This window comes from Eptatretus burgeri, chromosome 5 (assembly GCF_056783735.1).
Source record: "Eptatretus burgeri isolate ZD-2024b chromosome 5, Ebu_testis_v1, whole genome shotgun sequence".
NCBI lineage: Eukaryota > Metazoa > Chordata > Myxini > Myxiniformes > Myxinidae > Eptatretus > Eptatretus burgeri.
This window is the reverse complement of record NC_140965.1, coordinates 71269746-71287723: the sequence shown is the minus strand read 5'-3', so window position 1 is coordinate 71287723 and position 17978 is coordinate 71269746. Positions and strand designations below refer to the sequence as shown.

The window sequence follows — 17978 nt, the reverse complement described above, 5'->3', positions numbered from 1 at the left end:
GCCAGGTGCTGAAGGAAGGGAGTACTGTACTCAGTTTTCACTCCGTTTGTTACTTGCAAAATTGAAGATTTTTCAAGTGTATTGGTTAGTCGATTTTTTTTTTTATTCTGTCTGTCTGTTTATCGCCTACAGGTCACAATTTAAAACCGATCTTCAAAAAACTTCACAACGTGGTAGAGTTTATCATAAGGAAGAAGCCGAGTGTTTTTGAGGTCAAAAGGTCAACATAGGTCAAAGGTCAACAACTTCGGAGAGATTTCTAAAATCCTCAATTTTCATCCAATTGAATTGAAATTTGAAGAGGATTTATATTTCAGGTCACTGAATTCAACTAGCCAATAATTTTTTTTTCGGTCAACATAGACCAAAAGTTTAACATAGGCCAAAGGTCAACAACAGAGGTGGGATTTCTAAAATCCTCAATTTTCATCCGATTGACATGAAATTTGAAGAGGATTTTCAAATCAGCTCACTGAATTCAAGCACCAATTATTTTTCAGGTCCACATTGGCCAAAAGGTCAACATAGGCCAAATTTCTAGAATTGTCAATTTTCATCTGATTGACTTGAAATTTAGAGAGGAGTTGCATATTTGGTCATTTAATTCAACCACCAATTATTTTTGAGGTCAAATTTGTTTTCTGAATTTTGCAAGTATCGTTCTCTGCATGACGTCTTCTTGTTGTTTGTTTGTCTGTTTGTATGTGTGCAGGATGTCTCAAAAACTTGTGGACCAATCTGGATGAAATTTGCTGGGCAGATTGGGTGTGTGACAAGGACAAACTGTTGAGAGTTTGGTGAAGATCTGGATCCGGATCCGACGACTATAATTTTTTAAGTGATTCTTCACCATTGAGCGATGGGGAAAAAAATGATACATAGCACAATATCTCAAAATGTTCTTGACAGATTTGGACAAAACTTGGTGGACACCTTGGGTGTGTGTCAAGGAAAAATGATTCAATTTTGGTGAAGATCCGGATCCGGATATGATTATTTTTTAAGTGATTCTTCACCATTGAGAGATATAGCAAAACTAATATGTAGCATGATATCTTAAAAAGTTGTGGATGCATTCGGATGAAACTTGGTGGACAGGTTGGGTATGTGATCACACCGAACTGATTAGATTTTGGTGAAGATCCGAAACCGGATCTGGATTCGAGAATTATTGAATTTTTAAAGTGATTCTTCACCATTCAGAGATAGGGACAAAAACGATATATAGCATGATATTTCAAAAATGTATTTGGCCCAATATGTTCTCGTGGATCAGACATTACGTGACAGACTTATGCACTCTACCAAGTACCTTTCCAGTTTACAATGTATCTGTTGTACTTCTATGTTTATTTAAGTGTTAACACGCAATACATGTATACGAGTGAGATACCCGTGCTGTGCATCGGATTTAGCTGGAGAGCCGGTTTGTGAAGGACTTGTGAAAAAAAAATAATTGCACTGACCCCAACAAAAATAAGGTGCGTAATATTTATACGATGTCACAATGACGAAACTGCAAATGCCAAATCCACGAATGTCACGGGTAGAAAACCTCACATATTTTCATTCCAAACAGCATCATTCCAATCACAAATTAATATTACACGATTAATATGACAAAATACAATGTTACAAACACTCATGAGGTACACAAAGTATTTCAATGATGTCAATGGTGAATCTGCAAATGCCGAATCGACGAATGTCACCGGTGTCTGTTGTATTTCCCGATTCTCCTTTCTCGATTTTCTTTTCCCGTTATTATTTCCCGTTATTAGTACATTATTTCCCGATTCTCCTTTCGACTCGGTCTCTTTATATTTTCATTCCGAACAGCATCATTCCAATCACAAATTAATACTATAACATTAATATAACAAAAAAACAATATTACAAACACTCATGAAGTAAACGAAGAGAAACGCTGTTCTGGCGTTACATCTGGATCAGGAGCAGCTTCGTACAGATGGAAACTCAAAATCATCATTGTATTAAGGTGTTTATGAATCCTCCCACCCACTTTTAGACATACACTAAAACCCAAAAAGGTTTCACATAAGCTTTGGTAGGGCTAGCCCCAAAACTGAGGGAGTAGTTCAGGTACAGACAGACGTACAGACGGATAGACCGTTCTGCTTTATAATATATATTTACGTGTTTATTTCAATTGTAAGGTGTTTATTTCTGGCTGCTGTTGATCTTCCTCGATATTTTCTCGAAGTCCAGGAACCAACCCCCTGCTTTCCCATTGGCCCTTGGTTTCCACGATCGCGGTTTTAACTATTGCGGCATTTTCCAGGAACCTCGTCCCTGCGATATTGGAGGGTTAACTGTATTAAACTAAAGCTTTTCTTTTGTGTTGTTTTTACCATGGGCTTCTGCTAGTCTATATATAATGCAGCAAAATAAATATTTTGCACTTGACAATTATTTTGTCTTTCACTCAGAGTAGTAAATGGATGGAAGGGTGTAATCGTTGATTTTTTTTTTTTTTTGACAAAAAAAAAATTGATAATGACAAATGTGTCAAATACAATCATTATGTGGTGACTTTATTTCTGGGAGTATTTCAAATATGTACACAACATAATAATGAACTAGAGAGTTTGTAGAACATCTCACCCTGGTGGAGTCTTGAGAAAAAGGACATCGGAGTTAAAGAGTCTTTTCAACTCATGCCCGATCGGTGGATGGTGGACTGGGCTTGCCCCAGTTCTCGGTGACGATTCCCATCTTGCGGGAGAAATGGATGCGTGGGCTCGCATTGTTGCATCCAACTAGCACGTGCAAGTGTGGTCACAGCCTTCATCACCTTCGGGACCGCCTTCATGGGTGGGGTGTCACCATCTGCCAGGCCATCCTGGCCTGTGGAACAGAACCTCAGCAGAAAGTGTTCTACCCTCAACCAGAGCTCTACAGCCGACCTCACCACTATGGCTTACAGTCTGCAAGCCAAAAAGTTAACGCAGCTTCCTTTAAAAGTGTGAAGCGTTTTCGGTGTGTGCCTTTGTTCTAAAATGCCACAAGTCCTCCACCTGGCCTCAACTGCTTACAGGAGGTTTTACACAACAATCTTACTCTAGCAGCTTTATAAGGGATGCTCACTGCCTCCTCAGTACTTGTTTTGCAAGATGACTTACTCTATCAAATATCTAATACAGGGGTAAGTTTAACCTCCTCTCCTCAAACACATGGACCAAGCTATTCTTAAGACAATCAGCAACGGATCCTGCCCCACCCACCTTTCCATATAACAATATGTTAAATGAGTTGTAAATATTTATTCCTGAAACTTTATTACATCACCTCATTTGCATTGAACATCATCATTGAGAATGGTGCAAATTAATGCAGGAAGAACAGCATAAACTTTACGATATCACTTGATCATTCATCCAACATGAGTAATTTTAAAGAACTTGTGAATGTTTAAGGAAGTGTCTGATAATGAAGGTTCTGAGAAGGTAGTGTAGTGTTGATGGTTTTACTTGCCAGAAGTCCGTGTTATGCTCTCTGTGCAGATCTTAACGAGTGCCTTCAAGATGTGTGCCGTTCAGCCCAGCGATGTCAGAACACTCGTGGAAGTTATCGCTGCATCGACCTGTGCCTTCCTGGCATGGTGCTTGCTGACAACGGTACCTGTGTGGGTAAGTAAAGTAACAGCTTGGGTTATACACAAGGATACACGAGGAAATTTGACGCAGGAGGAGGCTATTCGGCCATCACATCTGTGCGACATCAATACCAGAACAATTTATACAAGTAATAAAAACATTTTTCCATGGTCTGGAATACTGAACAGTGATCCTTTCCAAGACAATCAGCTGAACAGACCAAGTAGGCTCTCAGATGTAGCCTAAGCGACTTTTTAGAAAAGATACTCCAACTTTAGTTTTTTATGTAGTGGGTAGGACCGACATTTTTTTTCAACGCCATCCCTACATCGAGAGTGTTAGCACACCCTCTGATTAAAATAACAAAATAAAAATGCTAAATGTTTTTTTCTTTATTTCCGTTGGGAGTGGGCAAAGGCAGTTCTTGGGTTAGAAACACAAAACATGAACCAAACACCACCCCTTGACGGAACCCCCACAGACAACACTCCACACAGAAGCACACAATCACCCATCCATACTCGAGCTACTTAAAAGTCCTGCCAACATTCCTGTATCCCTCTATCTCCAATACTTCAAGTATCTATCTAATTCCAATTTAAATTTATTTCCTGTTTCTGCTGCCACTACCTTTTCCAGGGAGACGATTTCATGCACTAACTACTCTCTGAGTAAAAATCCCCTGCCTTACTACCACCACAACTCTCCTCTTCTTTACTCTCAGGCTATGGCAACTGGTCCTATCACTGTCTACTCCACTGAATAATTATTCTGCACTTATTTTGTCTACATCCTTCATTCTCTTAAACATCTCTATCATATCCTCTCGTAACCAGCCCTTTCTAATGTATAAAGCCCTGTCTCCTTCAGCCGCTCCTCAGAGCTGAGTCTGCGCTGAACCCTTTCTATGCCAGCTATGTCCTTTCTAAGTTGTGGTGACGAAAACTGTACACAATATTCTGGAGGTGGCCCTCACTAAATTCCTATATAATGGTAAAAACCGCCTCTTTTGATTTATCATTGATTCCCCCTCCAAATACAACCTAAAACACTATTTGCTTTACCTATAGGATGAGATTGGGACCACACTCTGTGCAGAGCGTTGGTGCTGCTTAAGCAGTCTCGTTGGCTATTGGGCACAATCCTGGACGGGTCGCCACTCCGACACAGTATATCAGCATGCTGGCACTCATTTTGCCGACCTCGGAAAGATGACAGACCGAGTTAACCCCACCTGGTATTAATTCAACAGCTGAGCGGGATTTGAACTCTGGACCCTCGGATCCAAAGCCCACCACCCTAACCATTAAGCCAACATCAGGCATCACCTATAGCTGTGACCAAACCTCCATATACCCAGGCATCACCTATATCTCGGTGATGTTTACCTATAGCTGCCTGGTATTGTGCTGCCTACTTACCTCCCATATATATTACCACCCCCAGATCCTTCTCCTGTGCGACACGCTCCAAGATTACCCCTTGCATCCTGTAATCTCTATTTTCATTGCTCTTTCCCATCCCCAACATCTTACACTTGCTCAGGTTAAATTCCATCTGCCAATGATTTGCTCAATTTATGCAAGTATAAATACTTTCCTGAATCTGATCACTACCCCTTCTGATATCTACCTTACCTTTCAAGCTTTGTGTCATCTGAAAATTTGAAAGCCTACTCTTCACTCCATTATCCAAATCATTGATGTAAATAATGAATAATAATGGTCCTAGTACTGATCCCTAACATACTCCACTACTCACATCTTCCCAGAAAGACATCCTCCCGTTCACAGCCACTGTTTGCTTCCTATCACTAAACCAGTTTGCAATGCAATTAGCTACCTGCTGATGCCTCATTGTGCCCGACTCGATCCTCATCATTAAAAAAAAACAATTGATTTCACATGAATCATTCATAATGAAAAGATAGATGGTGTAGCAGCTGATCATTGGTGAGATAACGCCATTGGTTAGTGCTGTGAAGATGGATTACCCTCTATCAACTGCTCTCTGGTAAGATAAAGACATTGATTATATACGAGTATCTCCAAGCTGTGTGAGATTTGGCCTAATTTGTGAGAAGTCTCATTCTCTTGCCATCTTTGCATGAGCGATGGACTGGAGAGATCATTTAATGTAATACCAATTATCCAGACTCTGATACAAGTATTCATTGTTAATCTTTCAATAAGGCGTCAACTATTTTGTTCAAATATGAAACGGACCACTTTGAAATTAAAATTGTTTGTTATAACATAAATGCCTGCATGTAGATGCAGTTTTGCTGTTTCTGGAAAGTCTAATTTAAAGGCTTTTTACTTTATTTCATTGTAATATTGTGTGTGTGTGTGTGTGTGTGTGTGTGTGTGTGTGTGTGTGTGTGTGTGTGTGTGTGTGTGTGTGTGTGTGTGTGTGTGTGTGTGTGTGTGTGTGTGTGTGTGTGTGTGTGTGTGTGTGTGTGTGTGTGTGTGTGTGTGTTATTTTTTTTCACTGCATCAATATTCCATTTTTCACTGCATCTCCATGATGCAAACAACAGAACAACATATTGCTTGGAACCCATTCATTGTACTGGTTGTACATGTATCTGTTGAAGACCTCACCAGTTTAAAACAGACCTAAAGCTTGCTTTTTGACCTACAAAATTTAACGAGGGAACTTTCCCCCATTTTGAATTCCCTAAAGCAGTAGGACAGCCCTTTGGCCTGGTGGGGCTCACAGCTCTACGCTTATCCTGATGATGCCCCGATAAGATTGAAACCAGTTGTTCGGTTTGCTTGTGATATGCCAGTTACCCCAGGCACGCAAAGTGAAAAGTGGGGTAATTAAGCAATTGGTTCATGTCTGTCCATCCGTCTTATCCGTTTATGATTGAGGAACAACTTATTTATATTGAATGGTATATTTTGAACACCAATCGGAACATGAACGGGGAGTTTTACAGGACTTATCCATTTTACAGTACCTTCTCTCTGAGTTTGTCCCAACGGCACATGCGCAGAGAGGAGTGAGTGAATATTTTTATTCTGTCTGCCTGTCTGGCAGTCAAACAAATTTGAAAATCATTCCTGACTGTTTTTAACGACATCATAAAGGACACAAACAACAGGCATTAATAAATAATGTAACGTGTTGGATAGGGTGATGTAATGATAGTTAATAAAGGTAAAATGGTGGTAAAACACATAATTAATTTATTTATACACCTTTAAACCTCCTTAAACCTTTACTCAAGTGGAACTATGTACTTTAACACTGTAGAACACAAATCGCCTTCATAATACTTCCAAAAATCATACTATACATCGATATATGAGAGGGTGCGCCATGTAGGAGGGTACAGTTTTGTGGTGAAGAAGAGGCCACCGATATGGTTATGTACGATACTGATTGCTACTGCATTCTATGGTGATCAATAAAGCCTTCATCTCCGAAACTGTATCTCATTATTGTATCTCATCTTCATCTCATTGCTGTATTATGACATGAAGATTTGCTGGTGCGCTGATAAAGAATAAAGTGCAAGTGTATCAGGGTGGTTGGTGGATAAGACTGCTGAAGTAATGCAAAACTTTCGGATTTTTGAAACGATCTTTAAAATCATTATTTTATTAAAATTGAAGTACTGTACTGTACTGTATATACTTGGACAATAGTGCACGGGGTATCGTGTTCTTTTAACTCTCGAGTTGGATCACTGTGTTTGTGCTGATACGACTGCTGAGAGGGTGCTGTAAACTCAAAAGCAGACTTAGGTCTGTTTTAAATTGGTGAGGTCTTTTATATTTGTGTTCTCAGCTACATTACAGTTGTGCTTGGTTAGTGCAAGTTATTGGCAACAGCTGCTTTCATAGGTGGGAAACTTGGTTGGCATTGATTTTTAGCTCAACTGGAACATAGTTCCGGGGAGCTTATGGGATGCCGCGTTGTCCGTCCACAAACACTTGCAACTTCTTCTCTGAAACTACACATATGATTTTGATGAAACGTTGCCACAACTTTCATCACCATGTATGTACAAAAGTTTGTTCATGTCATTTAAAAAAAATTGCGCCCTAAAGGGGTCTATGGGAGTTGCCCCCCAAAAGAGGTATTTGCTTTCTTCTCAGAAACTACACACACAATTTTGATGAAATTTGACCATAACCTTAAACACCCATGATTTATCAAGGTTTGTTCGCATCTGGAGGGGTTCGGGGGGGGGTTGCCCCCCAAAGTATGCATTTGCTTTTTTCTCCGAAACTACACACACAATTTCAATGAAACTTGACCACGACCTTCATCACATGTGATGTATCAAAGTTTGTTCACACTATTTTAAAAATCGTGGTCGAAGGGGATTCATGGGTGGTGAGTGGGATTGCCCCCCCAAAATAGTTATTTGATATAACATTGGTTCATTGGAACATTTTGCCGTTTCCGTCCCATGTTGACTTCTCCTCAGTATCATTATTCTCCCAGGTGAGCGCCCAGGGATATTGCCCAAATATTTAGAAATATATGTATCGTTTTAACCCTTTGAACTCGAGCTGCCATTTTACCGGCCGCCATCCAAACCTCCATATACCCGAGTGGTTGGTTTACCGGCCACAATTCAAACCTCCATATATCCGAGCGGACGGATTTTTCTCCTGGGAGCCCAGGGCGGGGGAACCGAAAGTCCAAGGAGCTGAGTTCGAAGGGTTAAAATATACAAACTTTGAAAGACGTTTTGCCTTTGACATTGAATCAAACATTCCCTTCCACCCCCACTCCCATTTCCCCCAAAATTCCACTTCCATTGTCAATATTGATCCAAACTTGATGTTAGGCCAGGATAACACAGAGGAAGATTGTTGGAGAATGCAACTGCTTTGTTTTGCTGTTTCTCATGATGTACTATTGCTGTTTAACATTGGGAAAATGTAAGTCTGTCATATAATATCCACCTACAAGGCATTCATCTGCAGCTTGATGGAGTACTGCTCTCCCCTGTGGGCTGGCACCCCTGCCTTGCCCAGCTCATGGACACCAAGGCCTTCAAAATGATTGGAATATCCCACAATAAAGCAGAGTCTGTGGGTCTATCACTTTCCCATCGCAGACAGGTCAGTGGTCTCTCTGTCTTCTACCGCCTCCTTTAGGGATTGCACCCTCTGCTCTTTCCATGCATTGTTTCCCCCATCCCCTTCAGGTTTCTTCAAGGCTCATGCGGTCTACCATCAACCCTCATCCGGTGAAACTCACTAAATCTAGGATCACTGCTCTCTTCCACTCATTTGTTCCTTTTTTGTCCTTGCCTGTGGGACCAACTTTCACATTATCTTCAATCTCATCCTTCCCTTCAGATGTTCAAAATAGCTGGTCACCACCATCTCCAATCATCCCCCATCCAAAACCATCATCTTTTATGCCCCATTAACCCCACCCACAAGCCGACCTCCTTCCAAATTTCCAGTTTTTCCTTCCTGAGTGTTTGCTTCTGCACCCATCTTGTTCACCCAATGCATCCTCCCCTACCCTTCAGTCCTCCCCACACCCATCATTAGTCCAAGTCTCCCTCTATTTTGTCCTTCAACCCTGCTGTTAGTGTTCCCCACTCTCTCGACTGTTCCTTTTGTTCTGATGCCTCCTCATCCATTCATTGTTCTAGCTCTTCCACGAACCTTAATTTTGTATCCCAAAAAAATATACCGCCTATCACCACTGTGCACCTCATACATAAACTTTTCAAGTGCACGACACACGTCGACAATTGAAGGTAAATGACAAATTGATACTTGTACTGTTGGCAAAGCTCTCACTGCAGCTTGCTCAGACTGACGTGGTTTGCGAACTACTTTGTTGATTTCTTCGTTGTCTGCATTGGTCAAATCACGGTACGGAATTATAACCTGAAGTCGCACCTTAGAAGGCCCAAGCAGTCTGTATCGAGAGCTTGAGCCACCACACAGGAGTTTCAGCAATGATCGCATTGACCGATTGAGCAGGCGAAATGATGTCCTTGGCTTTGGCAGCTAAGGTCGCATGAAATTGTAATGGGAAAATGCTCTGCTGCTGTCATTGATGCTTTGTCATGATCAGATAACAGTGTTTCAGAGGTCGCTGAACGACTTCTTGTAACCATTTGGAGCCATGTCCACAGCAGACGTTTCAACGCCGTGATCTGTTTTGATAACAAGTATCATATGAGGGTTACTTTTTTGAAGAACAAGCATGCACATTCATTTTGCCATCCTTTTATAAAGCGTTCAATATCATCACGTATGGAATACATTTAGTCGGGTGATGTTTGTTACCGTTATAAAGCTTCATGTTATGTTTCTTATTCTGTGGAGACAGTAAATCCATCTCCACAGCCTTTGTACACCATGCTGTGGCCTCTGTGGATCACAGCACGTACCATTGGTCCTGTCACAGATATTGATGAGTGTTCTTTGGGCACACACGAATGCAAGTACAACCAGGTGTGTGAGAACATGTCAGGCGGTTACCGCTGTGCTTGCCCAAGGGGACTTCACACCCAAGACATCGATGGGCCTTGTTTGGGTGAGATTATTTGTGTCTCTCGCCTAAAAAACTCTTCTTCTCTTGATAATATATATATATATATATATATATATATATATATATATATATATATATATATATATCTCTCTCTCTCTCTCTCTCTCTCTCTCTCTCTCTCTCTCTCTCTCTCTCTCTCTCTCTCTCTCTCTCTCTCTCTCTTTCTCTCTCTTTCTCTCTCTTTCTCTCTCTCTCTCTCTCTCTCCCAACCCCCCCCCCATGTCCCATGTCTTTCTCTCTCAGAGAAAGGCTCAGAGACGAGTGTAGAACAAGTTGCCTACAAATGGTTCAAATGAGAAAGCAAAAGGACTGCAAACAATGTTCATTTAATTGACTAACACTGCTTTGTTCGCTCAACACCAGAGTACACGGAGTTTTCTTGGTTATCAGTCACTTTACCCACACAAATTGAGCAATATGTAAGAGGAACATTGGAAGAAGCAATAATTCGTTGTTGGATGGGATAAGTGAATGGCTAAAATATCTTTCTCATGGTGTTCCAGTGGGGGGAGAGTGATGTTGTCATATAATTAATGGTGGGCCTTGTACATAAATCACATGCAGGATAAAACATTTCAAATACAAATCAGTATCTCTTTAAGGTATTGCATGGACATAAGTGCACAATGGTCAAATCAACATCGTACTTGGGATTTGAACTTAGGTCCAACTACCGGCAGACACATGCTCGGATGGGAACATCAAACAGTACAACCCATCAATGGATTATGATAAACTCAATCGATACATGACCGAGAGGCTTGAGGTGCAAAAAGCTGGCTGTGCATCCCTTCAGTATGACACAAGGATAATAAACTTTTAGGAAGATATATTTTGGTAATTACAATAACTAGCAAGTTGCCTGTGCCTGCACAGGATTCTAAACAAATAAGTATGGGGGCGGAAAAAATGCAAATGAAGTCTTCTGTCATCGAGCAGTCAAGCTGGAAGCAACAATTCACATTTATTGCCACATCTGATGCAAATTAAATGCTCTAATGGCGACGAGGTGCTCCATTTGAAAATGTTTGTTCGATATATGTAGCTTTTTGATGCCTAGGGTCCATAATGAAAATTTGTGTCGGTGTCAAAGCCAGTGATCAATTGCAAATTAATAGTAGGATTGTGTAGAATGTAACTTTACTGTGGTGCAAGGAATTATGAGATGTGACTTCTACCAGGAATGCATTGGGTCGTTACATCATCCTCGCAAGAGGAGCAGCAGTTGCTCAGCTTGATGACGGTTACTTGCGAACAATGGCTGAGATTTAATTGAATGTGTTTGCAGATGTTGATGAGTGTTCTCTCGAAGTCACCTGTCAGCACGAATGCCGTAACACGTTTGGCAGTTTTCATTGCACCTGTCCCATTGGGTATAGACTGCTGGGGAATGGTGAAACCTGTGAAGGTAAGCACTTCAGCCCACAGTTCGCATCTGGTTAACATGCTCATTATTTGAAGGATGATCCAAAACTACCTCAATGAGTGTACATGGATTATAATCAGAAGAATTGTTGTTGGACTGTTTGAACCACATTCAAATATGGTTGCTTCCACCTGAGAGCGATCTCCCTCGTTCTGCCGTCTACGTTAACTTGCAATACTTACCTGTGACAAGCCCACCCGGCGTTTCTCGTAGTTCAGATCAAACGGTTCTCCACGCGTATGGATCACAAAAGTACAATTTCAGTTTTTCAAATCAAAGCAGAATATTCCGAAGTGTGCTATATCCCAAGTGATTCATGGCATTCATTTTAACGAGTACTAAGCATTAATGTCTTCATTAGTGAATTACTAGCAAATACAACCCGTCGCTTCGCTGATGGAGGTGTGGAGGGGAGGGGGGTGGAGAAAGAGAAAGGGAGAGAGAGAGGGGGAGGGGAGGCAGAGAGGACGGAGGGAAGGGAGGAGTGAGGAGAGGAGGGAAGGGAGGGGCAGGGAGAGGAAGTGAGGAGTGGGTGAAGAATAGGAAGCTCGGAAGGGGAGAAGAGTGAGGAAAGAGGGATGGATGTGGGGAGAGCAACGCCTCACAAAACGTTGCTATACACTGGGGGAGGGTGGAAAGAGAGAGAGAGAGAGAGAGAGAGAGAGAGAGAGAGAGAGAGAGAGAGAGAGAGAGAGAGAGAGAGAGAGAGAGAGAGAGAGAGAGAGAGACACACAGAGAGAGAGAGAGAGAGAGAGAGAGAGACACACAGAGAGAGAGAGAGAGAGACAGAGAGAGACAGAGAGAGACAGAGAGAGTGCAGCATTTTATTCGGGAGGGGGAAATGAGGCACAGAGAGAGTGGAAGGGGGGGGGGAGGAAAAAAAAAAAGAGATATGTGAGGGGTGGAGGTAGCATTAACAAAGAGAGTGATATGTTATGCTTAATGAACGAACACAAATTTTTAAAAAAAAATCTCATGACAGAACAGCTGTACACATAACAACATAAAGTTTGTAATGTTAACCACTGGCACATCTGCAAAAACTTTGATACCCCAGCTCCAGAAAATTTGTGGAAACATTAACCAAAAGCATGGACTGAAAACATGGAAGTACTGCTGTACACAAACAGACAGACAGAAAGGGGTGAAAATGTAGCCTCCTTGGCAGAGGTAATAAGAGGTGGGAACAGATGGGAAGCACAGCCAAAGGTACTTCTGGGGTTTTGGAGGAGTAAGATCAGTACATGGACAATGAGAAATTGAGTTATTGATGTAAAGTGCAACTCAACCGGGCGTAGTGGCGTGCGCCTGTAATCCGGCTACTCGGAGGCTTGGGTTGGAGGATCGCTTGAGGACGGGAGCTCTGCACTGGGCCGCGCCATGAGAGGGTGTAGGGCAGCCCGGAATCATGGTGAAACCCAATCCTTATCCCTGTGTCGTAAGAGGTGATCAGGGTTGCGTCAGGAAGGGCATCCGGCGTAAAACCTGTGCCAAATCAGTATGCGGATCATAACGGATGATCCTCTGTGGCGACCCCTAACGGGAGCAGCCGAAAGACGAACAACAACATGTAAAGTGCAACTCAGCCACCAGGGCAGGGTTCAAGCCTATCAAATTGGATGAGACAATAGCCAGGGAGAGACACCAATGCGTCAGGGACATCCTTGTGGGTAAACTGATTCTGTAAAACAGATTTTGTCTGGTTCATCTGCAGCAGCCTGGATTGAAAGATCCGTCAGGTTGGAGCACATGCCTTGGGTATTTGAGGTCCACACAGTGAGGGACAGGAGAGGAGGTGATGGGAGGATGTGGGATGAGGGGAGGGGAGAGATGGGAGGGAGAGTATAAGGGATGGGGGGAGGCTGTGAGGGTGAGGGATGGGGGGGGGATGAAAGAGGCTGGACAGGGGGAAGTTGAGAGGGGGTGGGATGAAGGGGAAACTGAGAGAGGGTGTGACGGGGGGGGTGTGAGCGAGCTGGGTAATGGTGAAGCTTTGAATGGGCAGGGTGAGAGGAAATGTTGGGAGGTTGGGGTGAGAAGGGATGTAGAAAGAGGGTGCATGAAGTGAAGGGATGCTGAAGAGAGGGGGCATATATAAAAGCTGCATATCTCTCAACTGTTGTGTCATATTTTTTCATCTGTTGTGTAATATATCTCTCTCTGTAATATATCTCACCTGTTGAACACACTGGCTTACTTTGATGGAATGGCCATGAGGTTGCACATCAGTTCTATTGGAAGTGTGATTGCGTTACATCAGGAATAAATATGGCTTATTATTTGCAATCTAAAATGGTAATTGTATTCTCTTTTTTTAAGACGTTTTCCTGTATTTCAAGTCTTTTTGTTTTTATTATTAACAGCCCAACAGCACTTAGTTCCTCAATGGTTTCTCTCCCCTTACCTCCATGCAGATATAAACGAATGCACAGAGCAAAGTGTCCAGTGTGGGACAAATCGTATGTGCTTCAACATGAGAGGCACTTACAAGTGTATCGACACTCCATGTCCAGCCGGCTACCAACGGGATGTGCGGTCAGGGTGAGTTTGTACCTTAATCAGCATCCTCACCACTCCATCAGCAACTCGGCACTAACCTCACGGTAGGGGCATGTTCTACTTTCTCAAACCACGACACTTGTAATTATCATTTATATAATCCTGGAATAAGACGTTCAACATAAACACTGTATTTTGTTTGGAGTGATTTTATGGCAACTCTCCTGCTAATGCATGTGCCCGTACATTCCCCACGATGCTTCTCTGTCAGGTTTTGTTTGAAAACTTGTCTTTCAAATGAAGTGGAATGTTCGTTGCGCCCATTTGCTCTGGAATACAAACTGGTGGCTTTGCCATCAGGTGTTGCGGCAAACCAAGACCTCGTGCGCCTTGTTGCGTACACCCAGGTGAGCCAAGGTGGCTTTATTGGAAGCACACCACACATTCACCTCTAGATAAGAACAATGGATGGAGTTGCTTCACTTGCAGGTGGCATTTCTCCAAAAGTGTTATACTTTGAGCAACAGCATTTTTAACAAACAGTATTTTGGTCTTATTCCACTTTTGTGAGTACAATAAAGCCAAAATACCATTTATTAATATCTCCCTGGTGCACATGAAATATCCTTTTTTGCTGGAAACTGCACTTGGAAAGATGCAGGATGTACTGTAATGCAAGTCCAGTTCCAAAAGAACGGCAATTATCACAAAGCAATTAACACGCAGGAAGTCATGTAGTCCATCTTGTCTGCATCACATCCACACCATAACACTCTCAGCTTCTGCAGGTAATGCTCCTTCTTATTTTAACTACAAGCAGTATACAATGGCTTTGCACAATATTTTAGAATCCACAATCAAAATGCAGATGGGATAGGCAACTAAACATCCCCAACCAAAAAACGACAGTTTTTAGTTATGTCTGACCCCTTTGGAAAGCAAAGCCAGACAATATACTTCAATGGCAAGTTTTCCTGACATAGTTGATAAAAGACAGCAGCAATCTCCAAGCACAGACTTCCTGCACGCACGATGTATAAGGATGATGAGTGTACTACTTCCAGCAGGTGGAATTTAACATTAAAAAGCTTGAAATCCCTGCGCACAAAGAGGGTTCTTTACTAACACCCTGACAAAGCCCAATCAATTAGACTTTGGTTGGATAATTGTCCATTGTGGCAGGTGCATCTCCAGCCCTCAATGTCAACTGATAACCCCCCGCCGAGAAAAACCTCACCATATTGGCCACCTTCAGCATTCAATGAGCCAAGAAGGAAGCAGAATTCCCCACAGTTATATTAACATCATTTCAGCAAAGTGCCTTTGAAAGTCTGAATTTCATCAAGCATCAAATCTTTCCCTGGAAATTCCTTGTCACATGAATACAGCTGCTGAAACCAACAGGACACAACCACAGAAACAACAGCTGTTTGTTTGTTTGTTTCAAACACAATGAATCTAATGATGCTATTTATATAATCAATTCATTTGACTCCATTCACATACATGATTCCCAAGAATATGATCAATGTACTAGAAATAACTTTTGTCAATGTGTGGACTTTCAATAAAATATAAAAACGCCAAAGAAGGAAAACTATCAGGAAGCAAAGTATCAAAGACTGATCAATTTCATTGCAGAACCGTGATATAGCTTTCCAATGTAGTACACCTGATACACCGCCAATGCAAATGTATGTATCCAAACTTGTTTGTTCTACCGGTTTCCAATCCCTATTTGTAGGACGATGTGATGCATCCACGAACGAGCTTCTTCACGGTACAGAACGACACGGGAATGCCATTTGGCCTACGGGATGACACTGGTAAAGGGGTCATTTTCACGACCAGACAGCTTCTGGAGCCACGGATATATGCACTCCGAGTACGAGCTCAGTCGTACGCCGACGATAGCTCAGTAGAGTATCAGACTACATTTGTGGTTTACATTTCCATCTCTACATACCCATACTGATAAAAGGATGCTTGCTCAGGGATTTGTTGTTGTGTTCGACCTCATCAAACACATTGTGTCTATTTAGTCAAAAATCCATGCCATCATTGCAGAAGGGGTTTGTGGAAGGTATTCAAGCATATCGTTACAGAAGTTCAACAGCTTCCTTGCGAATGAACAACGTCACATAGATCTGCCACAGCGGTGACTGCTGCCATTGGTAGTAACCTCCTCAACATGTATCGGAATTTAATGTGCATGGATGTTTTTATCATCTTCAGCCCAGAAGAAACAATCTCTAATTCCTCATGAGCCTCCATAATTTGTTTTACATTGTTGTGATGTTGTTTTGGGGAGATGTAAACATCAGCTTGATGATGCTCCTTCAATTCCCATCGTTGCTCCACAATTTGAATCTACTCAATATTTTACATGGCGTCCTCATTGAGACCAGTATCACTGAATGTTCACTTGGGTAGATTTATTTGATGTCCATAAATACACGAGGAATTGCTTTATCACCAATCAAATGTCTAATAAAGCATTAATTGTTGATATTGCATTCTTTTCATTTCATAACAACTCAGTTTAAATACAGTTTAGTATATAATAACTTCATGTAAAACCCATAAACATGAACACATAAATGTCTGCTGAGCCATTTTTAAAGTGAGCAACTATTTTCCTTCACCTTCACCTCCCTTAACATATTGTTTCATTTGTCTTGTCGAATCATTGCTTTGACTCGCATCCGCACTCCCTCCCTCTGAGTGGGAGTGCCCATCTCGGCACATCTTCGGTGGGCAATTTAAAGTGGTGATATTTCCACAAAGTGATACTTTCTTCTGGAACACACCATACACTTGAAAAAAAATTGGGATATGCTGCAACCGAAGGTGGACGGAGGTTATGTTTTCACCCCTATTTCACTGTCTGTGAGCAGGATATCACACAAAGTTAAAGACAAATTCGGACAAAACTTATCAGGTCCGGATCCAGATACGGCCTATCAGTGGGACACAAAATGTAAACTGTTCAGGCTGGCGGAGTTATGCACTTAACCGAGTGCCATTCTAGTTACCTCCTCCACGAAGGTGGAAGGAGGTTGTTTTCACAACTGTCTGTCTGTTTGGTACTTGTGAAAATCGAACATTTTTCAAATATACTGGTTGGTCTTGTGCATTAGTCTGTCTGTCTGTCTGTTTGTATGTCAATCGCCTTACAGGTCACAATTTTAAACCAATCTTCACGACACTTTACCACATGGTGGAGTTCGTCATAAGCAAGAAGCCTATTGTTTTTGAGGGCAAAAGGTCAACAAATCCGTCAATTTCTAAAATCCTCAATTTTCATCCGATTGATGAGGGCATTGAACCGGATTTACAAAGCAGGTCACTGAGTTCAACCACCAATTATTGTTGATGTCAACATCAGCCAAAAGGTCAACATTGTCCGAATTTCAAAAATTGTCAATTTTCATACAATTGACTAAATTTTAAGAGGATTTATATTTCAGGTCACTGAATTCAACCAGCTAATTATTTTTGAGGTCAACAGACCAAAAAGTCAACATAAGCCAAAAGGTTAACAACTTAGGTGGAATTTCTAAAATCCTCAATTTTAATCCCATTGACTTGAAATTTGAAGAGGATTTGCATGTCAGGTCACTGAATTGAACGAGCAAGTATGTTTGAGGTCAATATCAGCCAAAAAGTCAACATAAGCCAAAAGGTTAACATCAGCCAAATTTTAAAATTGTCAATTTTCATCCGATTGACTTGAAATTTGCAGATTTGGTCAATGAATTCAACCACAAATTATTTTTCAAGGTCAAGTTTGTTTTATGGATTCCGTAAGTATTGTGCAATGTATGATATCTTTCTTGTTTGTTGGTGTGCAGAATATCTTAAAAAGTTGTGGACGGATTTGGATGAAA

General features: G+C 41.6%; 1 protein-coding gene and 1 pseudogene across 6 annotated transcripts in view; both read left to right on the top strand.

The window, feature by feature from the left end:
* Positions 1-16597, top strand: part of HMCN1 (hemicentin 1) — a 531017-nt gene extending 514420 nt beyond the window's left edge. For 4 of the 6 annotated variants that reach the window (XM_085882361.1, XM_085882359.1, XM_085882358.1 and 1 more), the window contains 6 exons: positions 3525-3650; positions 10017-10145; positions 11452-11571; positions 14004-14130; positions 14360-14495; positions 15833-16597. In XM_085882361.1, coding sequence (XP_085738487.1) covers positions 3525-3650; positions 10017-10145; positions 11452-11571; positions 14004-14130; positions 14360-14495; positions 15833-16063 — 869 coding nt within the window. In that variant the 3' untranslated portion in view covers positions 16064-16597. The remainder of the gene's footprint in view (positions 1-3524; positions 3651-10016; positions 10146-11451; positions 11572-14003; positions 14131-14359; positions 14496-15832) is intronic. The other 2 variants (XM_085882362.1, XM_085882360.1) reach the window with 1 other exon arrangement.
* Positions 12877-13017, top strand: LOC147026671 (signal recognition particle RNA; annotated as a pseudogene).
* Positions 16598-17978: the final 1381 nt, after the last annotated feature.